The 12,443-nt window shown below is 45.0% G+C and overlaps 1 protein-coding gene across 5 annotated transcripts in view; it reads left to right on the top strand.

Moving 5' to 3' along the window:
* Window positions 1-1,470: 1,470 nt before the first annotated feature.
* Window positions 1,471-12,443, top strand: part of MPPED2 (metallophosphoesterase domain containing 2) — a 156,984-nt gene continuing 146,011 nt past the window's right edge. Inside the window, exons 1-2 of one of the 5 annotated variants that reach the window (XM_036220647.1) lie at window positions 1,471-1,848; window positions 7,325-7,573. In XM_036220647.1, coding sequence (XP_036076540.1) covers window positions 7,446-7,573 — 128 coding nt within the window. In that variant the 5' untranslated portion in view covers window positions 1,471-1,848; window positions 7,325-7,445. Of the gene's footprint in view, window positions 1,849-3,392; window positions 3,410-3,584; window positions 3,713-7,324; window positions 7,574-12,443 lie in introns of those variants that run through there. The other 4 variants (XM_036220648.1, XM_016154852.2, XM_016154854.2 and 1 more) reach the window with 4 other exon arrangements.

The raw sequence follows: 12,443 nt of genomic DNA, 5'->3' as shown, positions 1-12,443 counted from the left end.
AAAAACAAAAACAAAATTAAAAAAATGCCCCCAACCTATCTTTGGCATTCTTTAATGTCAGTGCCACTTGCTGTGAACTGTGCCGTGCAAGAGTAGTCACTGTCCCTTGATCCCAGCACATTTGACAAGTACCGACACTCTGGGCACACTGTACAACAAAAAAAATACATTAGCAAAACCATTTCCCCCTTCATTTCAACCCAAGCATAAGAGATAGGTTACTTAAAATTCAAGTGCCAGGAAAGCCTATTGTAGAAGGGAAATATTTTCAAGTGAATTCCGTTTGATCTTTTTTTTAGGGGCTCCTACCAGCCTCTCTCCCTTCCTCCTCAGACCCTGGAAACCAATTAGTCTCAGCACGGAGGCCACAGACCAGGTTGAAATGGTTCCTTTTTATTTTTAGGGGGTATAATTTCAGCCAGGATGTCTAGTCACTTGTCACAAAGTACACTTAGCACACTTCTTTCTCACACAGACATCCATTGGATTTCCCTTTGGAAAATGCCTAGATCTTTGAGTCTGACTCCTGGAAAGGAATTAGATCTGGTTGCCATCCAAATCCTTCAGCTCTGACAATGGCATAACATCACAGGGCCACCTCATCTTTCACGGACAGCTTTGCCAACCAAGTTTTCTAAAAGCCTTCTCTTCCTTGTCTTGTCTTCTAGCATTTCAGTATCTTTCTCTTTCCTTATGTTGTTTGCATACAATTCTAAAAACCTTTTTTCCCCCCAGAGAAAAGGGGACTAAGTTAATTTTTAAAACGTTCGTGAAGGGCTTCTCTTTTGAGGAAAACGGTGACCCAAAGACAAAAACGAGAACATTAGAGTCTGCCTCTCCTCACCTCCCTATCCTGAACCTGCCTTAATTCTTGGAGGTGAAAAAAAATTATCAGTTGGGTTGGCCTTTTCTTTCTTAGAAACAACATTGCAGAGAAAAAGGTGTATGTGTGTGTGTATATCTGGCGAGTTGAAAGGCTTAAGGAAAGGGTTCATAGCTCTCCCCCTGGAAAGCCTAAGCTCAGCAGATGGGAGGGGACCCAAGGTCGCCTTATCTGGTCTGAGCTCAGAGCCGGAGCCCCTCTTCTTGCCCCAGCAGCGAGCTTTGCGCCCTGGAGCTGTGCCAGGACTCCAGACAGTGCCTGGCAGGTCGGTTGGAGGGGGAGGGGTGAAGCTGGGTGTTCTCGTTGCAGAAGACTCTCATTTGGAGGGAAAACTCCCTTTATTGTCCTGGGGCTCCGTAACAGCCCCTCCCTGGCCCCCTATCATTTTTACGCTGATCACACTCATGATGATGAACTTGCAGCTCAGCTTCCTGCCGCCTGCTTGACCCAGGAGCACCAGCAGGCTGCTGGCCTCGCCCTGAGTTCCCTCCTCCTCTTGCAACCCCGAGGCCTCGGGGCGCCGGAGGGGATTCGAGTGGGCCGGGGCTGCAGGAGGCACGCACGAGGGCGCGGGGTCCCGCCGGGGAGCGCGCACGGAGCGGCGCCTTGGCCGCCCTGCTTCCTGGAGCTATGCTCCTTTGACCCCAGTGGCAGTCCCTGTCACTGCACTGCTCGTGCTCCCTCCGGTTCGCCGCGCCCTCGCTCCCTCTCCTCGCCCCCTCGCTCGCTCTCTCCCCAGATCGAGGCTGCTCTCGTCCTTTCTCCCCCCGCCTTCCTCTCGCGCCGCGCCCCCTAGCCCCCCGCCCCAGCCCGCAGCGGGACCTCCGAGGTCGAAGGTTCTGGCCCGCCGGCGCCCCTCGCCGCCCCCGCGCGCCCCCGGCGCGCCTCCCGCCGGCTCCGCGATGGATCGCCAGCTCGCCCGGCGCTGAAGGCATCCCCGGGACCCGGAGCGCAGCCCGGGAAAGGTAATCCGCCCCGGGAAGGGAGGCAGAGGGCGGGGGAGGGGGAGGAGGCGGCCAGGCGCCCGGTGCCGAGCGCAGGAGGAAGGGAAAAAAAATGCACACACAAAGCGGAGCCCGGGTGAGAGGTGCCTTGTCAGAGGCGCGTGCTGGGGTTCAGAGGCTGCGGACCGCGGCTGCCCCGGTGTCCCTGACATTTGCACGAGCGGGCGCTTCCCTGGCAATTCGGAACCGAGGAGGGCTTATTTTCTACCCCCGAGCGAAAGCGAATTCTTTTTTAGGAGCTGTCTCCCTCTCACTCAGTAGCTTGCCCCTCTGCTCTCTCCCCTCCCCCCCAAGTCCTCGGCCCGCGACCTCTCGGGGTTCCCACGTCCCCGCCCCCTCCTCCGCGGGGATTTCTTAGGAGGGGAGGAAAGGTGTCGGCGAGGGGCAACGGCACAAGCCGGGTGGCGGGGATGGGGGTGGGGACGAAGGCAAGGCGAGCTGTTTACTAGAAAGTCCCGGGGTTGTGTGTTCGAGCAGCCCCGGCCTAGGCCCGGGTGCATTGTGTTGGCTCGAGCCCCGGGCGCCTGCGGCGGCCGGAGCGAGGTGCGGTGGCCGGGAAGGCGTCGCGTAGCTTTGTGCTCCGGCTGCGCTCCACGGCCGCCCGCGGGACCGCCTGCGCGCGCGCTCCGCTCCCGCGCGGGGCTCCTCTCACCCTGTCCCCGCGCCCCGACCTCGCTCTCCCCTGCCGCCTCCAGTCTTCACGATCGCAGCCTGCAGAGCGAGCTAGTGACCCAGGCTTGGCGGCAGGGACGAGCGGCGAGAAAAAGTAACCGTTGACGCCCGATTTCTTCTGGAGAGAGGCAGGAGTTTCTTTGCTATTTTCACGTAACAGGGTTATCTTTGTAAAGGCTTTGAATTCCGGGGTTTTGCGGCCTAGGAGGTGAAGGGCGATTTTTTTTTTTTAATAGAGATTGGGGAGGGGTTAGATTTTGCCACCAAGAAAAGAAATTAAGGATGCCCAGTGGGGATAGCTTTAAGCACCTTTACCCTCCCCCTCCATCAGCACACCCCAAATTAAGTGCAAATGCGGATCATGAAAAATGTGTAATTGATTTGAGATGCTGCAAACACGAACAGGTCAGGTTGGAAAAAACCAAAACTTTAAATGAAAGAAAAGATTTACAAGGGGGGTGTCCGTGCCTTCCACACCCCCTTCCAGTGCTCATCGGTCCCCTCCCTTTCTCAGCCGCTCCAGGGAAGCAGCCCGGCAGCTCCGGGGCGGAGAGAACTGGGAGGCGACAGCGGCAGCCCCGGGCGCGGGCTCCGCTCCGAGGGTTCGGGGATGCCAACGCTCCCGGGAGGCTGACGTCGGGGCGTGGGGCTACGATGCCTTAGCGAGGATGGCGCGTTGTCAGGGCCATTGGCCACCGGTGGTCATCAATCAATATGGGGCTGGGGGAGAGGGAGGGAAAGAAAGACAGGCGCCCAGCGGAACCCGGGGCCGCTAGCGCCAGCGCCAGCCAGCAGTGCCAGCGGCGGCGGCAGCGGAGGCGGCGGCAGTGGCAACGGGGGAACTGAGCGAGTAAGGCGAGCTAGTGCTCCAGGAAGGAAGGGGGAGCTGTAGCTCGGACGAGCGGGCCTTGAGCGGGGCAGGCAGGGCGTGCGTGTGTGTGTGTGTGTGCGTGCATGTGTGTGTGTAGTTGGTGAATTCCCCCTCCCCCCGATTTAAAACAAATACACCAATCCAAAGTAGAGAATCCCGCGCCCCCCGCCCCACCGTATATAGACTCTCCGCGTAGCCAGAGGCGCAGGAGAAAAGTCCTGCCCTTCCTCTCCGAAAGAATGTGCCAGCCGGGTGTCCGCAGTGCTGGAGACAAGTTCAGGTGTAAGTGAGGCGGGAGGGAGGGCGCTCTGTGGACAGAGGCACGTGGATCCCTCCAAACTCCCTGGCGGAGAAGTTTCCGGGAAGGTTTGTCAGCATCACTCCGGGAGGCAGGGATGAGTAACTGGAGGTGGGCATAAAAGAATAGGGGCGTGAGTTGAGAAATCTCTCGATCTGTGCGGCAGAGGGAGGCAAGTGGAATTTGGAGGAGCTGGAGCCGGCAGGTTCCAAAGTCTGGCGGTCCAGCGATCTTCTTAGGGCAAGTGAATAAAATGAGCATCCTTGTTTAAACGACGAAATCACGGGCTCCTTTCTCATAGGCTATGCCGTATAGTGCTTGGGTAGAGAGGTCATGAGTTGTTGCTTTGCAGCTTTCAGTAAATTGGACTTCTGATGCCTAACAGGTGGAGACAGTTGTTTAATTCCTCAGGTTTAATCCTTTCATTGCCAACAAACTTTAAAAGGTTTTCCAACTAGATTCCTGAAAAAAAAAATTGAAAGTTGCACAGTTTAAGGGACAAAAGAGGTGATTGCTGTCTAGGAAATGCAAAATGTGCTCATATGATTTTTTTTTTTTTTAAAGAAAATCAAACTAGTACCAGTATGAATGTTTGGTAGTGTTAGTCCCTTTCAGAATTTTCTTCAGGATTCCTGGCATTTAGTACTGGGTTCCTTTGTTTTGTGGAGAAAATATGTTGAAGTTTAAAATGAAAAAAAAAAATTAAAAAGAATACTAGCCTCTTTAAATGTTATATGTAAAAAGTAATACAAGTGTGATAAATGAGATGCTCCAAAATCTGATTATTTGGAAGGTTTTACTGCCAAAATATGTGAAGCAAGGTGATGCAGCTTCCTGATTGTTTTAGGTAGTAGGTTATTCTGTCTTGTTTCATGCTTTTTTTCACATTTCTCAGATTAGAGGAAGGGACCACTGTCCCATGTTTCTGAGAGTTTACCAAATAGAGGCCTTAACCATGTGTTGGTGTTTGATATTCTTAGGATGCATTCATTTTGTGATATGAGTGGGGCTGAACGTAGTATCCTAAAAAATAAGTCTTTTCTCGACTTGTCTGTAAAGGTTCCTATGAAAGTTTTGAAGCTCTCTGCTTCAGTCTGACATTTTCATCAAAGGACTCCAGATTAAAGAAGATAGAAGCTGCAGGTGCACTGTTTCGATAAAACATTTGAAAGAGAACATGGTAAAGATGAATTCAAATGAGGTGCCAGCCACCCATTTAGCCCTTCAGAGTTACAGGGGCCTGCGCTTGCTGATGAAAAGACGTTCTATTCGTCTCGCTGGGGCAAAGGTGCAGAGAGGCACAGATGTCCACTTGATCGTAAAGGCAATCCTACGTTGACTTTAGGATAGAGTGGACCATTTAGGAGTGCAAATTGATCACCTTCCAAATTCAGTCTCTTCTAGGCTTCCAATGGGAGGATCTAGCGTTAACTCCTATAAGTCATTGCATAGATATTTACATAATAGGTATGTATGTTTTATTTCTAGGGCATTTTGCTTAGTTTAATTAGTAAGTTTGCTCCAGAAACATTTAAACTGTCTCTGGCATAGGGTGCAGATATTGTCACTGAGAGACCACAGAGGTCTAGACGTGAATTTTGTTTCCTCTGGCTCTTGGTGTTCTGTATTTCGCACAATAGACATTGATGGCAGGAACATAAAAATTGACATCTCATTTTTACACCAGTCTCTAATTTGTGCAAACACTAAGTTCTTGCAGTCTGAAAATGTGTGTTTTTTCCCTCTGCGCCTTGATGGCTAACATTCTTTTTAATGATAGTCATTTCTATAACAGGAAGATGTTTTCATTTGTATTTACTTTTCAGCGTGGCGCAATTATGCAGTTTTGCGCTTCAGTAGTGTCTCGGTACTTTGTGTCTCAAAAGAGAATTACAGTACTTAGAACAGGACTGCAATTTGAAGCAGGTGTTGTGTTTTACTGTTATGCAAAATAACAGTAAAATATAATTGTGGGAGAAATTAAGGAAACAGCTGCAAACTTGGTATGAAAACTGCTACATTATGATTTGTAAGCAGTTCTTATAGACATCTTACATCAGAGGAGCAGGGAAAGATTTTAATTTTGTTAATCCTACTGGCCTGGTTGTTCTATCAACTGGTGCTTAAAGGACTCATACCTCCCATGAGGTCAGGAAGAAGAAAGAGAACCCAAAGTGACACTTTGTTTAAAATGCCAGCGCCCCAGGGAGTCATCTCTTGGCAGTGCCTTTGTACATTAGGAATTCAGGCAAGGTGGGTGTTTAGCTCGCTTTGCTAAGATGAAGAAGGCAATGATTTGAGTAGAACGCTGTGGAATTTCTTAGCCCAGCTAGCATATGGAGGTCTACACAAGCCCCGGGTTGTAAAATAATAAAATAAATGGCCTATAGCAGGCCATCTGCCTTCTGTTTGATATTTAAGGTGTTTCATGCCAAATTTAAATCTAATCTTATTATTCTAAATATTTTTATTTGAGATAGCAGCTAAGACTCCGGAGCTTAATGGTGCACATGGCAAACGTATTCTGATGTAGAGCACTCAAAGTAAAAGTGTAGGTTACCCCGGAGTTACCTGAGGACTGTGCTACTCGCTGCTGCTGCTTCTGTGCAACAGCCCGGATTCAGGGATGTGCTTTCCTCTGTCTTTGCACACCTTCTATAAAAATAAACATCCTCCTTTTGAACCCGGTGCAGCAAATCACATATTGACATTTTAAAAAAGATTCAAAACTAGTGGAAACTTAAAAAAGAAAAGAAAAGAAACCCACTACCGAGATTTATATAGCAGCAAGCAAGAACGAGGAGGTAGATGTGATGGCCGCCTTCCTTTACTGCTCGCTCTGGGCTTAAAGAGGGACGGTAACGAAGGCATCCAAAGTGGTGGGCCAAGCTTGGATATGTTGGACTTTCCTCTCTGAGTGACTATAGTCTTTAAAGAAATTATATGACATTTACCAAGAGGGATTTGCCTTGCCATAAAGTTCTTGGCCAGAATGGGATGCATTTATATACCAGGCGTTGAGTACCTATGTATTTTGGGGACTGTTTATGAAAGAAAAAATTACATATAAAGTGTGCATACACGATGTGTGTAATATAGGTACACACAGATATTGTTATGAACATAGCATTTTACATTTGCATTTGTCATTGCGTTGTACGGCTGTGTTAAGCATTGAGATTTCAAATTATTATATGACATCAACTTGCACAGACCAAATATTCCAATTAGCAGGGAAGGTTTGGAAGAGTGTCCACTTTGAGCACAAACCATTTATAGTTAGACACCATGGCAACTGTGAAGATGGCCCTTCTGTAATTCATGTTAAGTGCCTTAATTATAATTAAAGAGGGAATCTTAGTTTGAATGCCATTGAAATGATTTGCTAGCAGCCAGCAGTGTCATACGGAGTGTAATGTCCACTCTGAAGTCCTTGCAGGATAGAGAGTGGGGAAAGGTGGTATCCACGAGGCAGCAACACAGATAAGATATTTTTTCGTGAATCACGTTTCATGTCTAGGTGTCACATGTGACATCTCTTAGAACACCCTCTTTTTCTTTGTTCTCATTTTATATATGTATATTTTTTTCCCCAGAATTGCACAGTGGTATTGATGAGCAAATCCTTGGGTTCAGAATTTGGCTGAAACGCACCATGCCTGCTTCCATCCTTTGCTCTGGAAAGTTGTGAGTTGCTCATGCCTATAGGGAGGAAGGATGGCACATGGGATTCCTTCTCAAGGCAAAGTTACCATAACGGTGGATGAGTACAGCTCCAACCCCACCCAGGCATTCACGCACTACAACATCAACCAGAGCCGATTCCAGCCGCCACATGTACATATGTAAGTATCGCTCATGAACATAAAAAAACAAAAATAAAAATAAAAAACTAGCAATCAAGAAAATAAATATAAAATAAGGAAGTTACTAATGACTAATGCCAGGGAGAATAAAAAGTTTATGATTCGCAAAACAAGTGGGCTATCTTTGCTTTCATATATGCTCTGAGGAATCCCTCACATCTGTGTGACACTTCAGATTTTCAGAGTCCTTTCAACCATAATTTAACATTTGATCTTCAGAGCCTCTGAGGGGTGGTGGTAGGTTATCCACATTTCATGGGTAACAACAGAGAGGTTAAGGTATTTGCCTAATGTCACGCAGTGAATTTTGGCAGAGTTTCTTGACCCTTTGTTCAGTTTGCTTTACATTGTATTTTTTGCCTCCATGATCAAATATTTCTTGAAAATCTCTATAGTTTTATTTCCCGTCACCTCACCCCACTACCCCTTTACATTCAGCTGGGAAATAGGCCTAATTAGGACTAATTGTTTAGCCACTGCTAAACCCATTGTCTTGCCTGTTGCTTGTGGAACGTGTGCTGCATGCTGCATAGTTTGAACAATATGGGGAACAAAGGATTAAGGGACAGTGGAACACTTGGTTCCAGGAATTGTACTTTTCTCTCACTCCCTAATACTATTGAAGTCATGTTGCCATTTAAACTGTTTAAGGAACAAAGTGTGGGAGAAATCAAGAGGCAAGGATTTTGCAGCACCTGGATGCACACCAGCTTTTTTCTGTTCCTTTGCTACAGGATGTGCTGGGCTTTCAGCAGATGGGGCAAAAGGTCACCATCTCCCTTGTTTATTCAAGGCCTGGTGCTCATTCTCTATTAGACGCTTCCAATGTCTAACACGAGTCTTTCATAGTAGGACTGAACCTCTTTGAAGACTATTGTATAGTCAAGAGAGAAAGGAGGTTAGAGCTCTGTTGACTGTTTTTACCATTCCTTGCAAAACTGAACTAGGGGCATGTCCAAGTCACAAGTTCCTTTTTTTTAGTAATTGTTTTATTTGGGCATTTACAAAATAGTGGGGTCACCCTCCCCAATACACATACATACATATACACACACACAAACACAAACCTCCCTCAAACTTAGAAACACTATCCAAACAGAAAGATCTTTCTCTTGACTGCCTGTGTATTAGTGTAAAAACTAGGATGTTACTTTGCAAGTATATTCAGTGGAGCCATGCAGTTACTGTGATGAGAGTTCTTAAAAAAAAGAAGAGAGAAAAAAAAAATCCTTGCAAATGGTTGGTGCTAAACTATTTCTAAGAATTTTATACTTTCTTTAAATCAGGCTATTCATGATTATGAAGCGTCACTAACATGATTTTAAGGAAAAGTTTTTAAGGTAGATAAGAATTTTCTTTGTTAAAATGGCTTTTCTGAATGATAACTATGTGTTTGTTACATATATTTATTTTACTCTGCTTTTCATAATTTCTTTTTGTTTTTTTCAAATATGTTATAGAATTAGTGCAGGTGGACTTAGGATACTTTTAGCTCTGTTTTGCTGAGATGACATTTTGTATTAAAGAATCGCAAAGAACTTTGTGAATTCTGTTTCCTTTCAGTTAAAAGAAAGTATATTTTGCCCCAGACTCCTTGGCAAATGACCGATAGGGAATCTCAGCTTAGTCTTCACTTGTTCGTTGCCATAGATTCCACTCGTGAACTGTGAATGCGCAAAGATATTTTTAAAATCATGTAACCGTAGAACTGATCTGCTTAGATCCAACCATGAAAAGTTCAGATCAAATTATACCTTTTTTTTTTTTTTTGGAAAAAAAAGCCTTGAAAAATGGGCTTTTACCAGACGTCCTTCCTACCTTGGAGTAGAGGATTCTTTCATGGTCTGAGTCGAGCTTGCTTTTTTGCATTCATCACCCACTGAGGGCTTCCTACCTGAACCCTTTGCTCCAGCTACACAGGTTGGCTCACTGTCACCTGAGCACGCCTTGAGCCTTTCCATCTTAGTGCCCCTGCTTTCAGTGTTTCTCACAGTGGAGACACTCACGTTTATGTTCTGCTCATCAAACGCCTCAGAGCCAGTTCAGGCTCTTCTACGTTGTGAAACATCTTCTGTCTTTCCCAGTCCAGACTGACTTTGCGCCCCTAGCACAGTACCCCTAGTCACTGGGCAATCATTGACTTCAGACCATACCACCGCCATTATCTCTCTCTCTCTCTCTCTCTCTCTCTCTCTCTCTCTCTCTCTCTCTCTCTCTCTCTCTCTCTCATTTGTTTCTTAAAGGCAGAGATTGAGCAGGTAGCAGGTGCTTAGAAATACTGATTGACCCATCCATTAATTTGATTGTGCATTGAGATGAGAAATTATATTTGAGATTTGGAGAGTTTCACTGGAAATTTTCTGATCTGTTTTAACATCGCGAGTGTTTGTATGAAGGTGCATGCACATTATCAAGATACTGGCTCACCTTTTCCTTGCCTTGACTTTTCCGTGCTTGATGCCTTGGCGTAGTGACTGGTTCATTCTAGGCATTCAAGTATATGAAATGCAATCATGTTCTATTTCTGTTATTTTTTTTTTAAAGCACACTTAGTCTTACAGAAATTTAAATTGGCTGGAAAGTGTTCATAAAATAATTAGTCTAAAATTTTTTAGTTTTTCCGAAATTTCCAACATGTTGTACAGAGCGTTGCTTCTGTCCCTGAAGGTATTTTGTCTTTTTCACTTGATTAGTTGCTCATTTATTTTGCATGGGATTTTTAAAACATGTGTTTTCCTTTTTAATCTACAACTGAGGTCTATGAATACCCGGAGCAGATCTCCTGGATCGGAGTTAAAATCATGCTCCTTAAATGATCCACTGTTTTCTTTCATATAACTTAGTTGGGGTTTTCTCACTTTAGTTAAGAAATAGCTCATTTCCCATTTAACTCAGTCTCACCTCAGCTTTGTGACCCACCTTGGGCAATTCACTTCCCTTCTCCAGGCCTCAGTTTACTCATCTGTGAAGGTTTGTACCAAATGATAGTTCTGGATATTTTAACTCTAACATATAAGGTTAAGATGGCAACTAAGACAATATTCATTTGCAAGATGATATAGCGAGGGGAACAGATTTATATGACCTGGTCCCTATTTTCATGAAACTCATCACTGATTTCAGAGCTGTTGTTCAACTGGCTTTAAGAGGTTTATTGCTTTGTCTTGGTTTGGTTTCACTTGTAACTTCTAACCAAGCTTTCTAAGAACTACTTGCCTGTATCTCTGCCTTAGACTCAGGGGAGTTTTTTTTTTTTTTTTTTTTTTTTTTTTTTTTTTAAAGAAAGCAATTTTGTATGACCTTGAGAAAGAAAATTAAAGTACAGCTGGAGATGGCACGGTAGACTGTAACCTAGAATTTGTGTGTCCCTCTTACCCGGGCTCTTGAACACACTAATAGATGTGATGATTGAAAACCAACAATTAATATGCCTTCATTTTTCTACAACTCTTTCATCTTTCCCAAGAAGACTGTTGAGAAAATTATTTAGTAAATTTAATGAGGGTAGGAAGAGGTGCTGAAGGAGCCACCGTAGGTTTGAAAACACTATAAAGATTTTGTTGTATTTTAAAAATTATTAGAAGCCTAATAAAATATTACAAAACCGAGTATCCAACCATCTCAGTTTTTGCATTAGAAGTCCCATGTTCTTGGAGACCCCTTAGTCTCACGTTACCCAGGACAGTTGGTCACCCTACCGAGGTTAATTTCTCACCTTTTTCTTTAAGGGTTGGTTGTTAGGAAGCTCAAATCAAATTTTATTCTCAGTGTTAGTCACTGTGCCTGTCTGTAGCCTCGGTTGTCAGCATCCCTGGAGTCTTACTTAGCTCTGGTTCTTTTATTTGGGAGACCGCACAGCGTGGTGGTTGACGTCACCGCTGGAATCAGATCGTTGGATTTAAAACCTTGTTGCACCACTTGCTGTAACCAACTGTGGAGAAATGTATTAATTTCTCTGTGTTTTCTTTTTCCATTTGTAAAATGTGGACAATAAGAGTAGTGTCTATCTCAAAAGGTTGTTGTGAAGGTTAAAAACAGTATTACTTGTAAGGTACTTAGAGGAGTGCTTAGAATGTGGTCTATACTCAATAAGTGTTAGATGTTATTGATAATTGTTTTATTGATTCCATTTTTTTTTTTATTCTAAGCTGTCTCAATTTGTTTTGAGAATCAGTGGAGTATAAATAAATGAATTCATAAGAAAAATCACTCATTGGTAAGTTTGGTCCAGCAAACTTTCAGGGTGGGATTTTTGGCTGTCAGGGTTGGCAAGTGTCCTGACTTCAGAGTTTGTCAAGATCACAGACAGTTTAGGAGTGTCGCACCTACCTCCAGTTTCTCCATGGAAGTGACAGTCCCATGAGGAAGGAATCCCGTGCGGTGAGGGTTGCCCGGTTGTTCTCTAGGGCATCACAGTGGCCCTTTCTTCACTTGGTGGTGGTTAAAATAGAAGCATCAAGAGTTAACCGTAATGAACTAGGGTTGAGTGCAAAGGGCACAGATTGGGCTGGGGAATGAGGACAGGATTCACGTGGAAGCTGAGAATGTGGTCTGAAATCAGATCTCTCTATACAAATGCTGATCCCACCAATTACTGGCTTAGCTGGGTAATGATGGACAAATTCCTGAACCTCAGTCTTCTCTTCTGTAAATCGGTGTAATGACCCTGTGAAATGGTTGTGAGCATTAAACGTGATGATGTATATGACGTAGTGCCTAAAAGATAGCAGTTGATAAGTAGTTGTTGGGATAATATTTATGGTCTTATCCATTTGCTGGCGAGCATGAGATAAATATTAACATTTTCCTTTTTAAACTGCTTGGCGGTATCAAACCTGAAAAGTCTAAC

Source organism: Rousettus aegyptiacus, unplaced genomic scaffold (genome assembly GCF_014176215.1).
Source record: "Rousettus aegyptiacus isolate mRouAeg1 unplaced genomic scaffold, mRouAeg1.p scaffold_m13_p_5, whole genome shotgun sequence".
NCBI classification, from domain to species: domain Eukaryota; kingdom Metazoa; phylum Chordata; class Mammalia; order Chiroptera; family Pteropodidae; genus Rousettus; species Rousettus aegyptiacus.
The sequence above is the reverse complement of the archived record's forward strand: the minus strand, read 5'-3'. Positions and strand labels throughout refer to the sequence as shown.